General features: G+C 39.5%; 1 protein-coding gene and 2 pseudogenes across 2 annotated transcripts in view; 1 reads left to right on the top strand and 2 right to left on the bottom strand.

The window, feature by feature from the left end:
• The first annotated feature begins 1,001 nt into the window (after positions 1 to 1,001).
• Positions 1,002 to 3,189, top strand: LOC138444285 (zinc finger CCCH domain-containing protein 14-like; annotated as a pseudogene).
• A 299-nt stretch (positions 3,190 to 3,488) lies between these two features.
• Positions 3,489 to 3,650, bottom strand: LOC138444287 (cytochrome c oxidase subunit 7C, mitochondrial pseudogene; annotated as a pseudogene).
• A 3,534-nt stretch (positions 3,651 to 7,184) lies between these two features.
• CLPX (caseinolytic mitochondrial matrix peptidase chaperone subunit X) overlaps positions 7,185 to 25,978 on the bottom strand; it is a 44,763-nt gene continuing 25,969 nt past the window's right edge. For both annotated transcript variants that reach the window (XM_069595399.1, XM_069595400.1), the window contains 5 exons: positions 25,628 to 25,792; positions 16,753 to 17,052; positions 14,851 to 14,943; positions 10,343 to 10,449; positions 7,185 to 8,923 (listed from right to left, as the gene is read on the bottom strand). In XM_069595399.1, the coding sequence (XP_069451500.1) occupies positions 8,833 to 8,923; positions 10,343 to 10,449; positions 14,851 to 14,943; positions 16,753 to 17,052; positions 25,628 to 25,792 (756 nt within the window). In that variant the 3' untranslated portion in view covers positions 7,185 to 8,832. The remainder of the gene's footprint in view (positions 8,924 to 10,342; positions 10,450 to 14,850; positions 14,944 to 16,752; positions 17,053 to 25,627; positions 25,793 to 25,978) is intronic.

The raw sequence follows: 25,978 nt of genomic DNA on the forward strand, positions 1-25,978 counted from the left end.
CCTGATTTAACCATTGATTCTTTTGGGATCAAGGGTTTGGGACCCCTGGGCCATGGACCAGTATTGGTCTGTGGCCTGTTAGGAACCGGCCACACAGCAGGTGAGTGGCAGGCTAGCCAGCTTCATCTGTATTTACAGCCACTCCACATTGTTCACATTACCACCTGAGTGCTGCCTCCTGTCAGATCAGCAGTGGCATAATAAATAAATGCAATGCACTTGAATAATCCCCAAACCATCCCCCTTTCCCTGGCCCTTGAAAATATTGAGGAAACTGGTCCCTGGTGCAAAAAAAAAAGGTTGGAGACGACTGCTCTATAGGCTGGTCTCTTATACCACAGCCAGGGTGGTCTTTTATAACTCAGAATCAAAACCTAGAACGGAACTAGGAACAGGAGGATCACCTTGTAATTTACTGTGGAGGAGATGTGGGTTCAAGGGAGTTGTGTTTTATATGTTGATAAGAATTGACCCAGGCCAGGAGCAGTGGTGGCGGTCTGGCTGCAGGCTGGGAGCTGGCATCTGGCTCCTGGTAAGTGGGACACTGTGCAGTGCCCACCACTCTCCCTGGAGTCATGGAGATCGGCACGGAGATCAGCCGTGAGATCCCAAGTGCCGTTAAGGGGAAATTGCAAGAATCAGGAGCTTATATTGATTGATTTTCACCTTATATTTGTGCTTTTCTTGAACTGGATTTTTTTATATTTGAAACAAATGTCTGATAGTACTTCTGAAATGAAACTTCCTGCCTATATAGAAATGTTATGAATATTTAAGATGAAGAACTTCCTGATTACATTATGGTGATGGTGGCCAACAAGAAAAGTCAGGACCAAATGACAGAGGACCTGTCCCTGTTTCAAGGGAACAACACAATTTGATTCACCGTATGGCTTCATGGGGTATTAGATAAACTTAGTTCTGTAACAACCAACCCCTCTAGTCTGAAGTCTTCTGATACCAACCTCTTTGATGGTAACGTACCTTCAAACAAGAGCAGTTTCAATCGAGATGAGAGAAGGCACGAAGCTGTTTCTAGCAGCCTTTCTAGCTCTTTCTAGCAGCCTCTTGCAGTTTCTAGCACTAGACCTGAAAAAAGAGAATCTAGAGTTTCTACAAGTTCACAGGAGCAGAAAGCCACGAATGTCAGAGATTTATGATAACGGAGCTGCCACCTGACCAATGTCAACAGTGAAACCTTGGAGGGAGCTAGCACCCTCTGAAGATGTGATTGATTTTAAGCCAGAACCAGATGATCTCATTGATGAAGAACTCAATTTTGTGCAGGAGAAACTCTTCTCTCAGAAAAAAAACTACAGTGACACTTATATAAGGTTCCTCTTGCCCTTCTATTGAAATTTATGGACCACCTGCAGGTCGAACGCAGACAGTGGTGCTCATTTAAACAGGTTGCAATTTCAACAGCAGCAAAACAGTATTCATGCTGCCAAGCAACTTGATATTCAGAGTAGCCAGGTGTATGAAACAGGACATTTGTGTGAACCAGAAGTGCTTAACCAGCTTAGAAGAGACTTACAGTCCCTTCCTCAGGAACAACTCAAAAAAGGTGAGTATTGAAAAAGAAAACTTTCAGAAGAGAACGTTGCCTGTGGTAAGGTCAGTTGTTAAAGTAAAAAAAAAAAAAAATCAGTCACGATGGAGAAGAGGAGGAGGAAGATGAGGATTGTGGGTCCCCTACTGGAAGCATCTGCAGCAGTGTGTCAGTGCCAGCAAAACCTGAACGGAGACCTTCCCTTCCACCTTCTAAACAAGCTAACAAGAATCGAATTTTGAAGGCTATATCCGAAGCTCAAGAATCTGTAACAAAAACAACTATTCTACAGTCTCACAGAAACAGACACTTTCAGTTGCTCCCAGAACTTGAACTCAAGAATTGCTAGCAGAAATGGTCCAGGGACAAGGCAGAGTCCCCAGAATAAGTTCTCCCATTAAAGAAGAGGAAGCAAAAGGAGGTAATACAGACAAAAGTCAAGGAACTCAACAGAGGCAGTTGTTATCCCGATTATCGAGAAAGACTACATACAAGTCTGCTTTATGCTCTGCACCCTGAGATCATATATCTGCGAAAGCTGGGTAATAAAATTTGTCAGTCCACTAGAGGCTGTCCCTGAGTGTTCCTTTCAGAGTGCGGCCCTCCGAGCCTTACACCCATGATGGCAGAGACTCTGCAGATCAGTCAAGATTACTATGACATGGAATCCATGGTCCATGCAGACACAAGATCATTTATTCTGAAGAAGCCAAAGCTATCTGAGGAACTAGTAGTGGCACCAAACCAGGAGTTGGAGATGAAGACTGCAGATACCCTTCAGGTATGGACACCTTATGCAAACATGAGATTTGTACAACCAGATAAACCTGCAAGTCTCGAGTTTATAGTGACGCTGGATGGTGTCCCCAGCAATGCCCCCCCACCACCACAGGATACATATCAGATCAAGAGGAGGACATGTGCTTTTACGGAGTGAGACCCACACACCACCCTGCTGCTTCATATGAGGGACTCGCAGGTCTCCTCCACCCACAGCAGCTACACTTGCTGAGCAGGCAGCTTGAGGTAGCTCAAAAAGCTGAGATGGTAGCTTTTCAAACGCTGAGATGAGTGGACTGAGCCTGGCACAGAAACCAGAAAAGCTGTTGGAGCACTGCAAGTACTGGCAGGCCTGCAAAAACAGGGATGAGTGTGCTTACCATCACTGGGTCACCTTGCAAAGCCTTTCCCAGTTGTAAATTTGCTGAGAAGTGTCTGTTCATCCAAATTGTAAATATGATGCAAAATGTACTAAACCAGACTGTCCCTTCACTCACATGAACCAAATAACCCCAGGACTGCCTCCAAAACCAGTTAGAACACCAGCACCACCTTATAGTAGTCAGCTCTGCCGTTACTTCCCAGCTTGTAAGAAAATGGAATGTCCCTTTTATCATCCAAAACACTGTAGATTTAACACTCAGTGTACACGACCTGACTGTACGTTTTATCATCCCACCATTACTGTACCACCACGACATGCCTTGAAATGGATTCGACCTCACACCAGTGAATGACACCCAGTCCTACCTGACAGAAGACTGTGGAGTTTGAAAGTTTCCATCTATTGATGAAAGACATTGTACAGAATTTGTCAAACCTTTGAAACTGGGAATATACTGCTTTCATAATATGAAGTTTATTGCCTATCTGAAGCATCTAATTTTTCAAGTTTTTAAGTTAAGTGATTTTTAAATCAAATACATAATCAAGAAACTAATAATGCAATATTACCCAAACAAAATGTAAGCACGTGGTCAATTATCAATTTCCATATTTCAGAGAAGAGGCATTAAGGATTTATGCCATAAGTTTATTTACAAAAATATCTAGGATGCTGAGTTCAAGGGATTGATCCTTTTAAGAGACTGCACCTCTTAATATGCTCCACTTCCTATCTGTCTCATGGATTACTTTTTAAGTAGTTGGTGTCTTACTATAAAGGTGCAGCAAATCCAGACCCAAAGAACAAAGTCATCATAGCTAGTAACCTCCACTTGTTTTCCACTGAAAATGGTATATTCTTCCCTGGACCCTCCTCATAGTGGCTCTGATGAACCACAGAGGTTGTGATCCTCCGGGTGCTCTGTCCCAACATAGCGCTGTTGGACGCTCTACAAAAGATCCAGAGACCATAGGCGGAAGAAATGGCAGCTGCAAGCCAACCACTTCTTGCCTCACGACCTTGCTCCTCTAAGTTTATTGAGTGATTTTAACATTGGGTCTTTTTTTGTTGTTTTGACTATGGAAAGACAATTTAAGGAAAAGCTGAATTCTATTAAAACACTTGAGGCATGCTTATAAAAAAAATCGATCCAATTGACATATACACCCTACTGTATATAAAATTGATAATAAGAACCTACTGCATAGCACAGGGAACTCTATTCAATGAGCTATAATAGCCTATATAAAGAAAAGGATCTAAAACAGAGTGGATGTATGTATAGTATGTCCCCTACATGCGAACGAGTTCCATTCTGAGAATGCATTTGTAAGTCCAACAAGTTAGTGTAGGTACCCAACTAACAAAATCAGGTATACAGTACTGTGCTGTAATACGTTTATGTAACTTTTCACACAAACAATACATTAAAAACAAACACAAAAAATAAAACATTTTTAATCTTACAGTGCAGTACTTTGAAAATACAACAGCTGGCATACAGGGGCTGGCACCAGTGAACAGGCAAGAAGAGTTACTGACTGGTAGAGGGAGAGGAGGTGGGAGATGGTAGAGCTGAAGGATTGTCAGCAACTGGAGTCAGAGGGCAAGCTGCAATGGCACTCATGCCTGATGCTGATGGCACAGGTCCTGGCTCCTTGCTGGATTCAATTCTCTCCACCCTCTGGAAAAAACAATCCAGTGATGTCTGGGTAGTAGCTCTTTTTCTCTCGCCATAGATGACACAGTAGCATGGATTAATTTCTGAACGGCTGCAGCAAACTTTGTGTACCATTCCACGTTCAGGTTCTGTGCCTCAAAAACAGTACCTCCTCAAATAAAGAAAATCCCCTTGCCATTCCCCAAGTCATCAACCTCTTGGGTTCTTCAGTTACTTCTTTTCTCTGGACCCCAATCAATTACTAATGGGTCTTCATTAGCAAGCGTGTGTTTCACAGCAAATTCAGTGAAGTTGCCCCGTTGCAGATCTAGATCCAGTTTCTTCCTGAGGGACCTCTAAGCCGCTGAAGACCTATTTGGACTCCTCATCCATCTTCTCAAACCCATGGAAATCACGAACACACAGCCAGCAAAGATACTTCCAAACCATTCATGGCGATAGCTGTAACCGCACACCAAGCAGTCAGTTTTTTATGTCTTGTAGATGTGACAGTCCTTCCAAAACTGTCCCAAAGTTGTTCCTGATTCACTGCCTGATGAAGAGTGTGACATAACATAAATATTTCTTCAAAGTTGCTGTAACCCCCCGGCCCATAGACTGGATGAGCAATGTAGTGTTCAGTAGCAGATGCACTACTTTGACGATGGGGTGAAAGTCACCCACAAATGGGAGGTGGCCTGAAACACTGTTGAGTAGCAAAAGGATGAGTGGGACATCCTTCTCCAAGCAACATTTCTCTACCTCTGGGATAAAATGGTGTTAAAGCCACCTGGGAAATGGCCTGTGTAATCCAGGCTTTGGCATTACTCTTCTACATCACAGAAAGAGGGCCTTTGGCTAAGGTTTTAAGGGCTTTCAGGTTCTCTGAATAATAAACTAAGGCAGACTTCAGCTTCATATGCCTGGAAGCACTGTCACCAGAGTTAGCCTATCCTTTCCTACTTTATTGCCAAGCAGCAACTTTCCCTCCTTATTGATGTAACTTTGGTCCGCCACCCTCTTCCAGTACAGCCGTCTCATCCACATTAAAAATCTGCTTGGGTATAACTTCCCAAAGTGTTTCAGGAAATTTCCAAGCAGCTACCATACATATCTGTAGTTTCTGCCTCACCACTTGCTTTTACATTGTGAAGGCTGGCTCGTTTGATTCTGGAAACACAGTCCAATTCTGTTTCTTCTTCAAGTCTTCATAAGGGCTTTTAGCTTTGTCTTGAATCAGCATTAAGCTGAGCAGGACTTGACGCTGATGCTGATCCTGTTTCTCCATCTCCTCCATCACTTTCCCACATTTCTTTGATATTATCAGCAGACTTTATGTTTCATGATCTCATCCTTGTTCTTTAGAATTGTGCCAGTGGTTGAACAGTTTATGTCTTAAGAATGAGCGACCTCTACCATCTTTTCGCCTCCCCCTGCTCTCCTGATGATTTTCACTTTTCTTTCTTTCCATCATTATCATTTGGCGCTTCACGGAAGTACCAGCTACTTTTTATCGCTTTTATGCTTGCTTCTGCACATCCTGGGCTTGAAATAAAGTCACTCTACTGCTACGATATACAGTGCTGTCCAGTACCCAAAAGCACCACTTGTACAAGATGCACACACATGACAAGGTACGCCAGACACATGAACTAACCTTTGTAACTGGACATGTGAACGCATGTTTACATTTTTGAAAGTTTGCAACTTGAAGGTTCATATGTTGAGGACTTACTGTATAACTGATTCACCTTGCTGTACACCTGAAGCTACACTGTAAATCAACTATACTCCAATTTTTAAAAAAAGAATTGATCAGACGGAAGGAAAGCAATGAGGTAGGAGATATAGGGCAAGTGTTGGAGAAACGTTTGCAAGTAGATCTCTAGTTGTCTCCCCCAATTTACCACAGAACCTTCCCAACAATCTGAAACATGTATCTAGTGATGTTCAATTCTCATGCTTAAAATCCTTTTAATAGCTCTCCATTACTTTCTGCATAAAATTACAACTTGACCTGGCATATTCTGTATTTTTTAAAAATGTTTGGAGCAGGTGATGGGCTCCCTTCATAATAATGTGGAGCAACTGAGTTTTGATAAAAGGGATTCTTCAGCTGTAACTGGAAAGGTTGAGTGTTAAAGCAGATTTATAGATCTGATGGTGGGAAGGTGAGTTCCATCTTGCTCCTCAATGAAAGGCCAAGTAAGATGGAGAGGGGAGAGAATATATCAAATGGTCATCTCAGAGGAGTAACATGTAGTCATATATGGTGGCTATTTCTCAACTCCTAAAGCTCCCTGGTTGTTTCACATTTCTGAGACTTTAATTTTCATGATTCCTTTCTGGCAAATTCCTACTTGTTTTTCCAGATTTTCCAGAAAGGAATATCAAAATTAAAATCTCTGAAATGTGAAACTAGGGAGCTTTAGGAGTTGAGAAATAGGCAACAAGTATGACTTCATGTTACTCCTCTGAGATTACTGTATAGCATATTCTCAGCTGGTACCTACCTCACTTCCATTATTATAATACACTGATGTTTGCATTTGCTTTCCCTAATAGACTAAGCTTCTTTGAAAACTTGGCCTGTACTACTAGTGTGGGGCCCATGCAGGATCACATTTAATGGTAAACATTAATCAATGTTTAACATGAACAGACTTTTTGTCGGTAGAATCCACAACTAGGAGAATTAGAGGAATATGAAAGTGTGAAGGGTTAACCAGTCTCTAGAATAAACCAGCTCGTGATACCTGTGTCTTTTTTAAAATGGCACTGCATTATGGACACACCACAACAAGGGCTTTCATTTAATCCTTTTATTCAAATGCCAAAACAAGTTTCAAGATACAAATCGTAGTTGTGTTTAATTTAAAAACATCAATTATGCTTTGTTAACGACTTTCAAAACCAAATCTAAGTTGTTATGACTAAAACGTCTCCCAGTCCATTTCTGGAGGACTACCTTTAATACATTTAGTAGCTACTCCAATTTTCACTCTACAAAAAGGAAAATGATGAGCCTGTAAGAAAAAGATAATGAAGAGTTATGATATGAAACCCTTTCTGAGAAGAACGTTAACCATTACTAGGGAGACCAAGGATACCAGTTTCTGTTCCATACTATTGCAACCAGGCTTAAACACTTTGCAGAAGTGCATTTCTGGTCCTACCCCAGCCATAAATAGATATCTCTTATTACATCACAGAAAACCCAATTCCACCAACAAGATTTAGAATTTGCTAATAGTTTAAGGTTCTTTCCCTAAGAAAAGGGATAGGGTGCAGTTAAAAGGAAAACTCAAGCGTTTATAAACCAAAAATTGAAAACAAATGTTTAAAGGTACTCTGATTTAAACAATTTCCAATAAGGCTAAAGTAAAGGAACAATATAGAAGCTTGTATCAATATAAAGGGAAAGAAAAAAATTTTTAAGGTATCCAAGTATTTTAATATTTATGGCATCAAATGAAATAATTTTCATTAAGCCCCCCAAACCTCCCCCAGTTTCTATATAATGAAAGTTAATAACTTATATTTTAGTATGAACACATTCACTTCTGCTGATAGTAAAGCATAGATTTTCTTTAATGTTCCATGAAGCCAAAGAATTAGACAAATATTCGGCACCAGAAAACAAAAAACTAGTATTTTAGGTAAGTGTACAATATTAGGGTATTTTATTTAGTTCAGCAAATGGCTGTTAGGACTGATGCTGCATGCTACTTTTAGAATTAGATGCAGTCTTTTTCTAAAGATTTAAGGCAGACTTTTAATTTCATCTGCTCACTCATGGTACTAAAATGGATCAAAGACGGCAAATAAATCAGACAAGTTAGCAGGAGAATGGTCTTTTCTTATAGTACCAACGGGAAGTCAGCGTCATGCATCAGTGGACAAGACTAAGGACACAGCTAGACAAATCATCAAAGTATGGCTCTTCAGGGTGCTCTTTCCATGAAATCTTTAACTACTTGGAAACTCCTGTTCCAATTTTTAAGATGAATAAAATTCTAACATTTTTCAGGAAACAAACATGAGTAGACAAAGTTAAGCTAAAGAATGGAATCTCAACTTCAATTTTAAAGAATTTATTTTCCCATTTGTAGAGTAACATTATTGTAAAATCCACAGTTATTGCAACACTTGCACTGCTTAAAAGAACTCCTAAGATTTTTTTTAAGTATATTTTTTAAAAACCGAAACAAAATAATGTACATATTCTCTCAGAACATTGTGTCATTTAAGTCCATGTTATATCAGTCTGTATAAATCAATGTGATATTACATAATATACATGATCTGATTTTTATCCTAAAAGCTTCTGACCATGTATATGATATCCAATGCTATCCAAGATAGATCCAATGCTTTTAATGTCAGACTGCAGAGACAGTTATGATCCTAAACAAAACAAGGACAACTTTATATACACAACAGAAGTCTGACAGTTTAGCTGTTTGCAGCATCTGCTTGACGAGGCCATCCTTCTTCTTCAATTCCAGAATCATACTCCTCTTCAGAAGATTCTTTGGTTGGAGCCCTATAATGAAAAGTCATCAGTGTTTTTCTGGTTTTAATAAGAATTAGGGGTAAATATAACTTCTCAAAAAATAAATAATCAATTAATCCACCTAGCTAGAAAAGCTGCACAAAGAAAGAAAATATTGAGAGCACTTCTAATATTAAGATTGCTTAATGGTAAAATATGAGAAACATTTCGAGCACACAACCAAAAACCATAAGTAATTTCCCAAACAATTTTTTTAAAGTGAAACAAATCAACAACCAGGCTTCAACAGTGAAAGCCTTTTCTCCAGCAAAATAAGTAGAATCTATTATTTTATCTAAAATACTTGACATTTAGTATATGTCAATGGAAAGAAGTTGAAAGCTTCTAATCAAACCAATATGACTCAAATTAGCCAAAATTATGATTAGACCACAATTCTTTTATATACTAATAAGTTGATGGAGGAGCCTGGTAGGCTGCAGTCCATGGGGTTGCTAAGAGTCAGCACGACTGAGTGACTTCACTTTCGTTTTTCACTTTCATGCACTGGAGAAGGCAATGGCACCCCACTCCAGTATTCTTGCCTGGAGAATCCCAGAGACAGAGGAGCCTAGTGGGCTGCCGTCTATGGGGTCGCAGAGTCAGACACGACTGAAGCGACTTAACAGCAGTAGCAGTAAACAATAAAATGAGAGATTATACCTCTTTGAATAAGTAAAGGTTGTTCAAAACCAATCAACTGCCTCATAAGTTACCTTAGAAGATAAGCAGAAAATGTAACATACCTTGTGACAGAAGCCTATTTTTTGTGTATGTAACATTCATGTCAAGCACTGTTTAATAAATATTTATTGAATAGACTGGGGTCAGTAAACTACAGCCTGCTGGCCAAATAAAGTCTGTCATTTGTTTCTGTAAATATTTATTTGAACACAGAGATGGATCATTCATTTATGCTGTAAGGGCAGAGTAGCTACAATACAAATTGTATGGCCCCGAAGTGTTAAAATAGCCTTGTACTGGACAGTTTACCGACCCCTAGAATAGTTAAATAAAAGCAGTGAAAGATATGTCAAATTTGTCAACTGATAAGATACAACTAAGAGAAAAATTATGTCAACAAAGTTTCGGTCTTATGAAAGACAGGAAACAAGTAATAAATTATAGAATTAGAAGCAAAGTTCATTTAAATCTTTTCATTTAGATTACTTTATGTCTTTTTTGATATTTCTTTTAGGAGAAAAAAGTGGAGGCTAGTTTTGAAGATCAATTTCCAAGAAGAGTCAAAATATCATTTTATAAACCAAAATTAGAAAATTTTTCTACAGAATATTTGAGATAACTGATTCCTTTATGAATATACACACACTGTATGACAGACCAATAAACTATAGCAATAAAGAATGATCTTAAGTTTTAGACCTGTTTTAGTCTGACAATACACTTTACCGGATGTATCCTGGTTCCTTCTTTCCTTCTACTACTTCTTTGTCAACCTCCACACATACAATATCAGAATTAGGGACTTCGAACATTGGTTCTAGTAACAGCTTTTCCTGAAGAGTAAAAAAGCAATGAATTACATGGAAAACTGAGGTTACATACAAAATACTTGTATTCCATAGGTTATCAATCAAATTCATCAACTCAAGAAATATTATGGGGTCCCTATGATGCATCAGGAACTGAATTTTGAAAAGTCAATGTAAAAGCTTTCATATTCTTCATATTAAAACAGCTTCTAACTAAATTTGGACAGAAGTCATTCTATAAGGGAAAGCTTCTTGTCTGCAGTTCTGCCTACTTCAGTCACCTTGCACCTACAAAGATTGCACTTTCACTTTGCATGTGATCAGATGTTCCTCAAGAAGCATTTCTGACATACTTTATCACCAAAGGAGGTCAACTGGTAGTCCTTAATTTGAAAATGACTTAATCTTAAATCATCTATACCAAGCTATGACTTCAAACATACATTTGTCTCAACTGCTGCAGTAGATCTAAAGTAATTTACTAAAGAAAACTAGTTTACCTATGGGTAGCAGCTGCATTGGAGAAGGCAATGGCACCCCACTCCAGTACTCTTGCCTGGAAAGTCCCCTGGACAGACAAGCCTGGTAGCCTGCAGTCCATGGGGTCGCTAAGAGTCAGACACGACTGAGTGACTTCACTTTCACTTTTCACTTTCATGCACTGGAGAAGGAAATGGCAACCCACGCCAGTGTACTTGCCTGGAGAATCCCAGGGACGGAGGAGCCTGGTGGGCTGCTGTCTATGGGGTCGCACAGAGTGAGACACGACTGAAGCGACTTAGCAGCAGCAGTAGCAGCTGGATTATGTTCCATCTTAAGGAAAATATTGGTTGAATACATCAAATTTTCTAAAAATGTCAACTATATTACCTTTTCTTCTAGTTTCAGTTCAGTCGCTCAGTCATGTCTGACTCTGTTCGACCCCATGGATCGCAGCACGCCAGGCCTCCCTGTCCATCACCATCTCCCGGAGTTCACTCAGACTCACGTCCATCGAGTCAGTGATGCCATCCAGCCATCTCATCCTCTGTCGTCCCCTTCTCCTCCTGCCCTCAATCCCTCCCAGCATCAGACTCTTTTACAATGAGTCAACTCTTTGTATGAGGTGGCCAAAGTACTGGAGCTTCAGCTTTAGCATCATTCCTTCCAAAGAAATCCCAGGGCTGATCTCCTTCAGAATGGACTGCTTAGATCTCCTTGCAGTCCAAGGGACTCTCCAGAGTCTTCTCCAACACCACAGTTCAAAAGCATCAATTCTTCAGCGCTCAGCCTTCTTCACAGTCCAACTCTCACATCCATACATGACCACAGGAAAAACCATAGCCTTGACTAGACGGACCTTAGTCTGCAAAGTAATGTCTCTGCTTTTGAATATGCTATCTAGATTGGTCATAACTTTTCTTCCAAGGAGCAAGCATCTTTTAATTTCATGGCTGCAATCACCATCTGCAGTGATTCTGGAGCCCAAAAAAATAAAGTCTGACACTGTTTCCACTGTTTCCCCATCTATTTCCCATGAAGTGATGGGACCAGATGCCATGATCTTCATTTTCTGAATGTTGAGCTTTAGACCAACTTTTTCACTCTCCTCTTTCACTTTCATCAAGAGGCTTTTTAGCTCCTCTTCACTTTCTGCCATAAGGGTGGTGTCATCTGCATATCTGAGGTTATTGATATTTCTCCCGGCAATCTTGATTCCAGCTTGTGCTTCTTCCAACCCAGCATTTCTCATGATGTACTCTGCATAGAAGTTAAATAAGCAGGGTGACAATATACAGCCTTGATGTACTCCTTTTCCTATTTGGAACCAGTCTGTTGTTTCATGTCCAGTTCTAACTGCTGCTTCCTGACCTGCATACATATTTCTCAAGAGGCAGGTCAGGTGGTCCGGTATTTCCATCTCTTTCAGAATTCTCCACAGTTTATTGTGATCCACACAGTCAAAAGCTTTGGCATAGTCAATAAAGCAGAAATAGATGTTTTTCTGGAACTCTCTTGCTTTTTCCATGATCCAGCGGATGTTGGCAATTTGATCTCTGGTTCCTCTGCCTTTTCTAAAACCAGCTTGAACATCAGGAAGTTCACGGTTCATGGATTGCTGAAGCCTGGCTTGGAGAATTTTGAGTATTACTTTACTAGCATGTGAGATGAGTCCAATTATGCAGTAGTTTCAGCATTCTTTGGCATTGCCTTTCTTTGGAATTGGAATGAAAACTGACCTTTCCCAGTCCTGCGGCCACTGCTGAGTTTTCCAAATTTGCTGGCATATTGAGTGCAGCACTTTCACAGCATCATCTTTCAGGATTTGAAACAGCTCAACTGGAATTCCATCACCTCCACTAGCTTTGTTCGTAGCGATGCTTTCCAAGGCCCACTTGACTTCATGTTCCAGGATGTCTGGCTCTAGATCAGTGATCACACCATCATGATTATCTGGGTCGTGAAGATCTTTTTTGCACAGTTCTTCTGTGTATTCTTGCCACCTCTTCTTAATATCTTCTGCTTCTGTTAGGTCCAGACCATTTCTGTCCTTTATCAAGCCCATCTTTGCATGAAATGTTCCCTTGGTATCTCTGATTTTCTTGAAGAGATCCCTAGTCCTTCCCATTCTGTTGTTTTCCTCTATTTCTCTGCATTGATAGCTGAAGAAGGCTTTATCGTCTCTTCTTGCTATTCTTTGGAACTCTGCATTCAGATGCTGATATCTTTCCTTTTCTCCTTTGCTTTTCGCTTCTCTTCTTTTCACAGCTATTTGTAAGGCCTCCCCAGACAGCCATTTTGCTTTTCTGCATCTCTTTTCCATGGGGATGGTCTTGATCCCTGTCTCCTGCACAATGCCACGAACCTCATTCCATAGTTCATCAGGCACTCTATCAGATCTAGGCCCTTAAATCTATTTCTCACTTCCACTGTATAATCACAAGGCATTTGATTTAGGTCATACCTGAATGGTCTAGCGGTTTTCCCTACTTTCTTCAATTTGAGTCTGAATTTGGTAATAAGGAGTTCATGATCTGAACCACAGTCAGCTCCTGGTCTTGTTTTTGCTGACTGTATACAGCTTCTCCATCTTTGGCTGCAAAGAATATAATCAATCTGATTTCGGTGTTGACCATCTGCTAAGGTCCACGTGTAGAGTCTTCTCTTGTGTTGTTGGAAGAGGGTGTTTGCTATGACCAGTGAATTTTCTTGGCAAAACTCTATTAGTCTTTTCCCTGCTTCATTCCGTATTCCAAGGCCAAATTTTCCTGTTACTCCAGGTGTTTCTTGACTTCCTACTTTTGCATTCCAGTCCAGATGAAAAGGACATCTTTTTTGGGTGTGAGTTCTAAAAGGTCTTGCAGGTCTTCATAGAACCGTTCAACTTCAGCTTCTTCAGCATTACTGGTTGGGGCATAGACTTGGATAACTGTGATACTGAATGGTTTGCCCTGGAGACGAACAGAGATCATTCTGTCATTTTTGAGATTGCATCCAAGTACTGCATTTCAGACTCTTCTGTTGACCACGGTGGCTACTCCATTTCTTCTGAGGGATTCCTGCCCTCAGTAGTAGATATAATGGTCATCTGAGTTAAATTCATCCATTCCAGTCACATGTTTATAAATCTGTCACAGCACCTGAAGTTGACGCCTTTATTAAAGTATTATCGCAAATTGTGACAGATGTGTATTTCTGTTCAAAAAGTCCTACTTAGATAAGAGAAGTAATACTTAGCAGTGAAATCCTCAGAGAACAGACCATGTGCTTGCTTTTGCAGCATGTAGGGAAACAGTAACCCACTGTACAGCCACACCAGGGAGGGGAAAGTCCTTTAAGAAAGAGGGTGGCTGAAAAGTAGGCTGGGTCTCCAGGACTTGTAACAAAATTAAAATAGTGAGTTCATACTACACTGAAGAATTTAGAAGTAAAATGTTATAATATCTACAACTTAATTTCAAACATAAAACAACATTGAAATTAGAGAATTTCAATGGTTCTGAGGAGCCACTCTGGAGCTTAGTCAACAGGCCTGTGTAGGGTTTTCTAAAAACCTCCTTCCCATGATCCTGATTTCCTCTATTTCATTAATCACATTAAGCGTATGTCCTTTGTTGCAAACACCTTGAAGTTCCATTTTAGAAAGAAGAAAAGGGACTTCCCTGGAAGTCCAGTGCTTCCACTGGAAGGGTTCAAACACTGGTTGGGAAACAAAGATTCTGCATGCTGCAGAGTGTGGCCAAAATATACAAGAAAAAAAAATCACAAAAAATATTAGACGAACAGAGATCATTCTGTCATTTTTGAGATTGCATCCAAGTACTGCATTTCAGACTCTTTGGACAAATTTCTGGATATATTTCCAAAGGAAAAACGTGGCGGTTTAATATTCTCAAAATTCAGACCAAGAAATAATCTAGTTTTTGTAAATTTATGCCAACTTACCATAATGGACCGGAGGCCTCGTGCACCTGTTTTTCGTTCTAGTGCCAATCTGGCTATAGCTTTTAAAGCATCTTCAGTAACATTTAGTTCACACTACAAATACATTCAAAAGAAATAATTCAGATAATATTTGATGATGACATTTTCCTAATAAAATCATGCAGCATTTGATCTATTACTACCTATCACCATTATTGGTCTTTTTATAACAAGAGGTGAATGCCGTGACTTTACAGGTAAAGAAATGTTCCATAGCGTTAAGTACACTGATTCACTAATACTTAAAAACACAGAATCTTGTGTCTTGACTGATCCTATCTCCTTTCAGACTCAAGTATTTTTAGATTGTAACTTAAGCTTCTGAAAAAATACTCATTTTAAAAAGTGTTACTAACCCTCTCATCCCATAGAACAAAGGTACAATTTTAAGACATCTCTCTAAATTACCACAAATATAAAAAATTACTGAGAATTTAATATACCTCCCCCTAAAAAATAAGATCTTGGTACTAAAAAACTTTTGGTTATTAATTTATACCTCCAGAAAATGTAAAACTTATACAAGGTAATTATCTCTCATGATGCTTTAGACTCTTGCTTTCAAAAAGCATTTGTTTCTATGAATTAGCTTATGAGACAGTTAACAGCATGAATGTTTCTATGAATTAGCTTATGAAACAGTTAACAGCATGAATCAAAGTTTGTGCTTAGTTCCTGAAGAGGTTTTCTAAATTAACACGGATCTTCTAAGACTTTATTCAACATTTATTGAATCCAGATGTTTAAATATTAGAAACTGAATGATGACTCAGATACCACCTTTACCCTCAAGAAACTTAAGTGTATCAGATGGTGACAAATCAGCAAAATAGCATTTACAGCATAGCGTTTGCACATGTTGCTAAGAGAACAATAAAAGTGGGGACATCTAAATAAGCCCAGGGGACCACTGAAGCATTTTTAAGGAGGGGAGTAAAATAATTAGCTTTGGGTTTATTCATTCAATAAATATTTATTAGGCACTTAATATCTATTGGTTGAACCCTATGTTCAATAATTTTAAAAAGATCCATTCTGGAAGTAAAGTGGGAGATGGTATTTTGGTGGTGGTGGTCAGAGACAAACTTTAGGTAGGGAAACCCAATTAGGAAGCAAATGCATGGGTCAAGGTGAAGAATGATTAAGGAGACTGACTTGAGGTAGAAAGAGTAGCAATGGAGAGGAGGAGGCTAATGTTTTGTGACACTAAGTTCATAAAACCCAAACATTTGCTATCTGATTGGATATATGGCTCTAAGTGTCTGACTCCAGAGAAATAGATGTGAGAGCTAACTTTAGGAAAAAATATACCTAGCATGTCATAATGAAAGGATTTAGAATATCAAGACTGAAAAGACAATTCTATGTGCCTAGTTTGCGGGGTTAGCCATAGGCTGCTAGCATTTCTCTCAATATCTATCCTTAGTCTTCAAGCTACAACGCTGACTTTAATTAAGAAAAAAAATTAAGCCAATTCGTAAGTGTCTAACACAACACAACGTGCCTTCCCTGATTCCTAGATCCATATTTAGTGAGTAATAGGCTGGTCTGTTCCTGCCAACAGAATCTGCCTGCCAATGCAGGAGACACAGGCTCAATCCTTAGGCTGGGAAGATCCCCTGGAAGAGGGGAAATGGCAACCCACTCCAGTATTCTTGCCTGGAAAATTCCATGGACAGAGGAGCCTGGCAGGCTACAGTCCACGGTGTGGCAGAGTCAGATACGACTGAGCAACTGAGTGCACATGCACACACAGAGGCTGGTATTCCAGACGAGAAGTACTGCTTTTTAATTTGTTAGGCTAACATATGCAGATTTTCCATAGCAAAAAATACACATAAGTATAAAAAGTAAAGATCTAACCTTATCCATGCTGAATAAGGCTTGGTACTGAGGGATAACAGCATTACGTGGCTCAGTTAGTATTTGTACAAGTGTCTTCTCATCTAGGCTATGCAAAGGAACTACCACAGGCAACCGTCCCACAAACTCAGGAATCATGCCAAACTCAATGAGATCTCTGGCTTCCACATGACGCAATAAACGATCTTTTTCTTCAATGTCTTGGTGAGTATTCGATTCTCCACTTCGATTGGCAAGGTCAGCAGCAGCTGCAGCCCTTCTACCTTTTCCCAGATTAGATGGTGTTCCAAATCCAAGATACTGCCAAAGAAAACACAGGTATTACAAATAACAAAATGAAGCTGCATTGTGTTCAGCATTCTACATGCATATCTCACGTGATCTTTGCAACAGAAGAAAGTATTATCATTTATATTTTACAATGAATAAAAAAGGCTTAGAGGTTAAGTACCTTAAGCTCTCATTTCTGCTAGTGGTTAACAACCAGGATTCAAACTTAGGTCTATCTGCCTTCAAAACTGAGAACCCAACCAACTCTCAGAAGAATGAATTCTAGTAAGAATAGGTAAGAACTATGAAGGGAAGTCCCTTAGAACTCAGATTATGATATAGCAGGACATTTCCCAGACCTCTCGACTAGTATAACTTCCAAAATGTGCAAGAAAGTAGAGATAGTAATTATTTTGTAACCAAAGTCAATTAATTCTGTAATACTAACAGGAGTAGAGTCTATGGAACAAGCAGTCTTACAAGTAAATTATCCACAAGCGTCTTAAGTCATTGCTAAGCATTCTATTAAAATCGTAATTTGGGGTTGCATACTATCAGATTATATGATGAGTTAGAACACTGTATGAGTTAGATTTTATAAAAGAGCATGTAAGGATGACATCAAACAAAAATGGTAACCTTGTTGCAAAAGGTTGTGTATCTACAATGTATGGACCTTGCTTTACTCAGTATAAAGAACTATACTCCAGGTAACTGTCATAGAGTTTGATTTTGATATGTCATACAACTTTTGTCAAAAGTACAAGAGAAGTACATGATATATGAGAAAACAGTCTAAGTTAATTCTAAATATTCTGTGTATGTGGACAGTGACTCTATCAGAAAGCAAAGAATTTTGCTTTCAATAATGTAAACATTAAAAAAATTTCTTTAGGATGTACCTTTCCTTTTTTAAAAAAAATTTTATTTTTTTAATATAAATTTATTTAATTGGAGGTTAATTACTTTACAATATTGTACTGGTTTTGCCGTACATCAATTGAAGGATAATTACTTTACAGTATTCTGTTGGTCTCTACCAAACAGTAACATCAATCAGTCATAGGTTTACCCATGTCCCCTCCCACGTGAACCTCCCTCCCCACCCCATCAGGTTTTTACCGAGCCCTAGTACGAGCTCCCTGAGTCACACAGCAAATTCCCACTGGCCATCTCTTCCCATGGCCCCACTGGCCATGTTTCCATGTTACCCTCTCCGTACATCCCACCCTCTCCTTCCTCCTGCTCCAGCAGTGTCCATAAGTCTGTCCTCAGCATTTGTGTCTCCACTTCTGCTCTGCAGGAGTGCTATTGTTCAGTCACCAAGTCATGACCAACTCTTTTTTCTTTTTTTTAATTTTTAATTTTTTTTTTATTTTTTAAACTTTAATATCTTTAATTCTTACATGCGTTCCCAAACATGAACCCCTCTCCCACCTCCCTCCCCATAACATCTCTCTGGGTCATCCCCATGCACCAGCCCCAAGCATGCTGCATCCTGCGTCAGACATAGACTGGCGATTCAATTCTCACATGATAGTATACATGTTAGAATGTCATTCTCCCAAATCATCCCACCCTCTCCCTCTCCCTCTGAGTCCAAAAGTCCGTTATACACATCTGTGTCTCTTTCCCTGTCTTCATACAGGGTCGTCATTGCCATCTTCCTAAATTCCATATATATGTGTTAGTATACTGTATTGGTGTTTTTCTTTCTGGCTTACTTCACTCTGTATAATCGGCTCCAGTTTCACCCATCTTATCAGAACTGATTCAAATGAATTCTTTTTTACGGCTGAGTAATACTCCATTGTGTATATGTACCACAGCTTTCTTATCCATTCATCTGCTGATGGACATCTAGGTTGTTTCCATGTCCTGGCTATTATAAACAGGGCTGCGATGAACACTGGGGTACATGTGTCTCTTTCAATTCTGGTTTCCTCGGTGTGTATGCCCAGCAGTGGGATTGCTGGGTCATAAGGTAGTTCTATTTGCAATTTTTTAAGGAATCTCCACACTGTTCTCCATAGTGGCTGTACTAGTTTGCATTCCCACCAACAGTGTAGAAGGGTTCCCTTTTCTCCACACCCTCTCCAGCATTTATTGCTTGCAGATTTTTGGATTGCAGCCATTCTGACTGGTGTGAGGTGGTACCTCATTGTGGTTTTGATTTGCATTTCTCTAATAATGAGTGATGTTGAGCATCTTTTCATGTGTTTGTTAGCCATCCGTAACTAGAACAAATAATTTCAAGATTTGTATGGAAATACAAAAAACCTCGAATAGCCAAAGCAATCTTGAGAAAGAAGAATGGAACTGGAGGAATCAACTTGCCTGACTTCAGGCTCTACTACAAAGCCACAGTCATCAAAACAGTATGGTACTGGCACAAAGACAGACATATAGATCAATGGAACAAAATAGAAAGCCCAGAGATAAATCCACACACATATGGACACCTTATCTTTGACAAAGGAGGCAAGAATATACAATGGAGTAAAGACAATCTCTTTAACAAGTGATGCTGGGAAAACTGGTCAACCACTTGTAAGAGAATGAAACTAGATCACTTTCTAACACCGCACACAAAAATAAACTCAAAATGGATTAAAGATCTAAATGTAAGATCAGAAACTATAAAACTCCTAGAGGAGAACATAGGCAAAACACTCTCCAACATAAATCACAGCAGGATCCTCTATGATCCACCTCCCAGAATTTTGGAAATAAAAGCAAAAATAAACAAATGGGATCTAATTAAAATTAAAAGCTTCTGCACAACAAAGGAAAATATAAGCAAGGTGAAAAGACAGCCTTCTGAATGGGAGAAAATAATAGCAAATGAAGCAACTGACAAACAACTAATCTCAAAAATATACAAGCAACTTCTGCAGCTCAATTCCAGAAAAATAAACGACCCAATCAAAAAATGGGCCAAAGAACTAAATAGACATTTCTCCAAAGACATGACCAACTCTTTACAACCCCGTGGACTACAGCACGCCAGGCTTCCCTATCCCTCACCATCTCCTGGAATTTGCCCAAGTTCATGTCCATTGAATCAGTGATTCATCTTATCCTCTGTCGCTCTCTTCTCCTTCTGCCTTCAATCTTTCCCAATGTCAAGGTCTTTTCCAATGAGTCTGCTGTTGGCATCAGCTGAGCTTCAGCATCAGTCGTTCCAACAAATATTCAGGGTTGATTTCCTTTAGGATTGACTGGTTTGATCTCCTTGTTGTCCAAGGGACTGTCAAGAGTCTTATCCAGCACCACAATTTGAAAGCATCAATTCACTGGCACTCAGCCTCCTTTATGGCCCAACTCCCACATCTGTACATGACTACCGAAAAAATCATAGCTTTGACTACACAGAACTTGTTGGCAAAGTGATGTTTCTGCTTCTTAACAAGCTGTCTAGGCTGGTCAAGCTTTTCTTCCAAGGAGCAAGCATCCTTTAATTTCGTGGCTACAGTCACCATTCGCAGTGATTTTGGAGCCCGAGAACATAAACTTTCTGTTTCCACTGTTTCCCCCATCTATTTGCCATGAAGTGATGAGACCGGATGCCATGATCTTAGTTTTTTTTTAATACTGAGTTTTAAGCCAGCTTTTTCACTTTCCTCCTTCAGTCACATCAAGAGGTTCTTTAGTTCCTCTTCACTTTCTGCCATTAGAGTAGTATTATCCAACATATCTGAGGTTATTAATCTCTTGATTCCAGCTTATAACTCATCCAGCCTGGCATTTCGCATGATATCCTCTGCGTCTAAGTTACATAAACAGGGTAATAATAAACAGCGTTGTCATACTCCTTTCTCAATCCTGAACCAGTCAGTTGTTCCATACAAGGTTCTAACTGTTGCATACAGGTTTCTCAGGAGGCAGGTAAGATGGTTTGGTATGCCCATCTCTTTAAGAGTTTTCCACAGTTTTTATGATCCACACAGTCAAAGGCATTAGCGCAGTCAATGAAACAGAGGTAAATGTTTTTCTGGAATTCCCTTGCTTTTATGATCTAGTGAATGTTGGCAATTTGACATCTGGTTTCTCTGCCTTTTCTAAATCCAGCTTGAAGATCTAAAAGTTCTCAGTTCATGTAATGCTGAAGCCTAGCATGCAGGATTCTGAGCATGACCTTACTAGCATGGGAGATGAGTGCAATTGTCCAGTGGTTTAACATTCTTTAGTACTGCCTTTCTTAGGAACTGGGATGAGGATGGACCTTTTCCAGTCCTGTGGCCACTGATGAGTTTTCCAAATGTGCTGACATATTGAGTGCAGCACTTTGAGAGCACCATCTTTTAGGATTTTAAATAGCTCTGCTGGATTTCATCACCTCCACTAGCTTTACTGGCAGCAGTGCTTTGTAAGGCCCACTTGACTTCACACTTCAGGATGTCTGGCTCTGAGTGAGTGACCATACCAACACCATCATGGTTATCCGGGTCATTACGATCTTTTTTGTACAGTTCTTCTGTGTATTTTTTCCATCTCTTCTTGAACTCTTCTGCTTCTATTAGATCTTTACCTGTTTCTGTCCTTTATTGTGCCTATCTTTGGATGGAATGTTCCTTTGGTATTTCCAATTTTCTTAAGGAGATCTCTAGTCTTTCCCCTTCAGCTATTTTTCCTCTATTTCTTTGCACTGTTCATTGAAGAAGGCCTTCTTGTCTCTCCTTGGTATTTTCTGGAACTCTGCATTTAGTTGGATGTACCATTCCCTTTCTCCCTTGCTTTTTGCATCTCTTCTTTCTTCAGTTTTTTGTAAAGCCTCCTCAGACAATCACTTAGCTTTCTTTTCTTTTTCTTTGGGATGGTTTTGTTCACTGTCTCCTGAACAATATTACCAAGCTCTGTCCATAGTTCCACAGCCACTCTAGTAATCTGTGCGTCACCTCCACTGTTATTCATAGGAGATTTAAGTTGTACCTGACTGGCCTATTGGTTTTCCCCTCTTTCTTGAGGTTAAGCTTGAATTTTGCAGAGAAGCTAATAATCTGAGCCACAGTCGGCTCCAAGTCTTGTTTTGCTAACTGTATACAGCTTCTCCATCTTCAGTCACAAAGAATGTAATCAATCTGATTTTGGTATTGACCATTTGGTGAAGCCCATGTGTAAGGTTTATATATATTATAAAGCATTATTACAAAACACTGGGAATATAAGCCTGAAGACAGTCCTTATCCTAACTTAAAAGTGTTTATTTATAGTGAGAACACATACAAATATATGTATTTTTTAAATTTTTTATTTTGTGTTGTTGCTGCTGCTGCTGCTAAGTCACTTCAGTCATGTCCGACTCTGTGTGACCCCATAGATAGCAGCCCACCAGGCTCCCCCGTCCCTGGGATTCTCCAGGCAAGAACACTGGAGTGGGTTGCCATTTCCTTCTCCAATGCATGAGAGTGAAAAGTGAAAGTGAAGTCGCTCAGTTGTGTCCGACTCTTAGCGACCCCATGGACTGCAGCCTACCAGGCTCCTCTGTCCATGGGATTTTCCAGGCAAGAGTACTGGAGTGGGGTGCCATTGCCTTCTCCAATTTTGTATTGGGGTATAGCCAATTTTCAATGTTGTGATAGTTTAAGGAGAACAGCAAAGGGAGTTGACCATACATATACATGTATCCATTCTCCCTCAAGCTCCCCTCACATTCAGGCTGGCACATAACACTGAGCAGAGTTCTGTATGCTATACAGTAGGGTCTTGTTGGTTATCCATTTTAAATATAGCAGTGTGTACATGTCCATCCAGATGACCCGCAGACGACACCACCCTTATGGCAGAAAGTGAAAAAGAACTAAAGAGCCTCTTGATGAAAGTGAAAGAGGAGAGTGAAAAAGTTGGCTTAAAACTCAACAATTCAAAAACAAAGATCATGGCAACCAGTGCCATCACTTCATGGCAAATAGATGGAGAAACAATGGAAACAGTGAGAGACTTTATTTTTCTTGGTCTCTAAGATCACTGCAGATGGTGACTGCAGCCATGAAATTAAAAGACACTTGCTCCTTGGAAGAAAAGCTATGAGCAACCTAGACAGCACATTAAAATGCAGAGACTACTTTGCCGACAAAGGTCTGTCTAGTCAAAGCTATGGTTTTTTCAGTGGTCATGTATGGATGTGAGAGCTGGACTATAGAGAAAGCTGAGCAATAAAGAATTGATGCTTTTGAACTGTGGTATTGGAGAAGACTCTTGAGAGTCCCTTGGACTGTAAGGAGATCCAAGCAGTCCATCCTAAAGGAAATGAGTCCTGAATATTCACTGGAAGGACTGATGCTGAAGCTGAAACTCCAATACTTTGTTCACTTGATGCAAAGAACTAACTCACTGGATAAGACCCTGATGCTGGGAAAGACTGAAGGCAAGAGGAAACAGGGACGACAGATGATGGGATGGTTGGATGCTATCACTGGCTTGATGGACATGAGTTTGAGCAAGCTCCGGGCATTGGTGATGGACAGGGAAGTCTGGCATGCTTCAGTCCATGGGGTCACAAAGAGTCAGACACAACTGAGCAACTAAACTGAACATGTCCATCCCAAACTCCCTGACTATTCCTTACCCCTATCCTCCCCTCTGGTTCGTTCTGAGTCTGAGAACACATGAAGATATTAAAGCATCATAACTGCAATGAAGGACAACTGTGCAGGAAACCTTAGCAGTGGAAAGGAAGAAAAGAGGCACAATCTGGGGAAGGAGGGTAGGAAGTGACCAAGAAAGTCCTCACAGAGGAACTGACTCATCATTTAACAGAATCTTAAAGAATGAACACATATCTGCCAACTGAACTGAGGTAGGGGAAAACATGAGCAAAGGCAATAGGTTTCATATGGTCAGGATATAGGTATATTATTTAATACTGTAAGCCTGGCTTTCAATGAGGTTTGATAAAAAAAAATAGCCAAATGGAAGTGTTTAATCCTTCATTAAATCACTGTTACAGACTCTTCCATGTCTCGGTCTTCTTTTCATAAAAATCCATCTTTTAAAATCTTTGTTTTTCATGAAGAAATTATACCCTTCCTCGTTCAGGGAATAAAAACTAGCTCATGATTTCTCCCTAATTTCATTAAGAAGTTCAAAGATAAACAGTGACTTAATTTCCACTAACTTGAAATGATGTAAACTTTCTTTCTATCCATTTCTGACCTCTTTACTAACGTTACTTTTAACTGTTCTTTTCTACATGTTTCTAGTTTCAATTTTATTTGCAAGTATGAATTATAAATAAATATAGAACATGGTCCTTGCTTTTGGTTACAGAATTTCGAATATAGAGTTCTGTCTCCCACTCTCCCCCATCTCTTTCATACCCACACACGTGCATGTACACACGAAGAAATAATTTCTTCTAATTTTTTTAGGCTAACTTGTGCAGAATTTCAAAAGCAAGAAAAACACAAATTGATTAATATGAAAAATAAAAATCTAACCTTATCCACGCTGAATAAGGTCTGATGCTGAGAAGTAACAGCACTACATGGCTCAGCTGGTAGCCTTATAAGAGGTTTCTCCTCTAGACTATGCAAAGGAATGACCACAAGCAACTGTTCCATTAGCAGAGCTTTTTTTTTTTTTTTACTACTACTAAACTAATGATGCTAAAGCTGAAACTCCAGTACTTTGGCCACCTCATGCGAAGAGTTGACTCATTGGAAAAGAGTCTGATGCTGGGAGGGATTGGGGGCAGGAGGAGAAGGGGAGGGGACGACCGAGGATGAGATGGCTGGATGGCATCACTGACTCGATGGACGTGAATCTGAGTGAACTCCGGGAGATGGTGATGGACAGGGAGGCCTGGCGTGCTGCGATTCATGGGGTCACAAAGAGTCGGACACGACTGAGCAACTGAACTGAATACCAAACTAAAAAACTCAAGTAAACTGCTACTAAACATGTAAGGCCAAGAAGACTTAAAGCAGGCAATATACAAACGAAGTGATCTATGATACATTCATTTAGGTATTATATAAACCTAAACATGTAATATAAAAGGTATCATTTGTAGCTATTATGTAAAACAAAAAAGCATGGAAAATAGGCATGTTTTGGGGGTTCTTGCCACTATGCTGGTATTTTTTATCGTAAGTAGGTACTGGGAATGAACCTTGAGGATATGAAAAAATAAATTCCAGCTAAAATCAAGGCTTATAAGAATGTGTAAGAAATATCTATAAACCAGGTGAGATCACAACCCTCCCTCAACCTCCAAACTACCTTCCTCCACTTGTGAATGTCAGCAGTGATCTATGAAGACTCTATGGGCAGGAGCAATGGAAACAAGCCCTTTATTGTGCTCTAGTGAATTGGGAAAGAGAAATGAGTAGAAATTTTATTGATTTCACAGTTACCTCAAATAATAAAAAAAAACTCAATGAATATAAAAATCAAAATCAAGTCACACTTTAAAAATGCCAATATAAAGATGATATTTAGAAATCTTCCAAATCACTACTCTGAAATTTAAAAAATAACTAGGAATATATTTCTGGTATACTCTAAGAACACCTAACTGGCAGAAAGCAGATACAAGATTAGAAACTGAGGGTCTATCCTCTAATTTCAAATGCTCTCCTAGTAACCATTCAGAAAAACTTACCTTTTCATTTTTCCTCCTGCTGATGATTCTGTCCAAACCATTGAAAGCACCAGAAGCAACAAACAGAATGTTTGTTGTATCAACTTGTACAGTTTCTCCACGGAGCTTACGGGAATTCTTTTCCGGAACATTGACTATCGTGCCTTCCAACAGTTTTAATAAGCCCTAAATAAAGAAAAAATGATTTATGGCATCATCATATAAGTGTATTATTTATTATACTTTAGATAATGGGATTCAATGGGGAAAAGAATATGTGGGTATGGTCAATGAGCATAACTGAAGAACACCTCCACATTCCTATAACTAACATGAAAATCTAATATACTATCATATTTAATTATTCATAAA

The sequence above is a fragment of the Ovis canadensis genome, chromosome 7 (genome assembly GCF_042477335.2).
Source record: "Ovis canadensis isolate MfBH-ARS-UI-01 breed Bighorn chromosome 7, ARS-UI_OviCan_v2, whole genome shotgun sequence".
Lineage (NCBI taxonomy): Eukaryota > Metazoa > Chordata > Mammalia > Artiodactyla > Bovidae > Ovis > Ovis canadensis.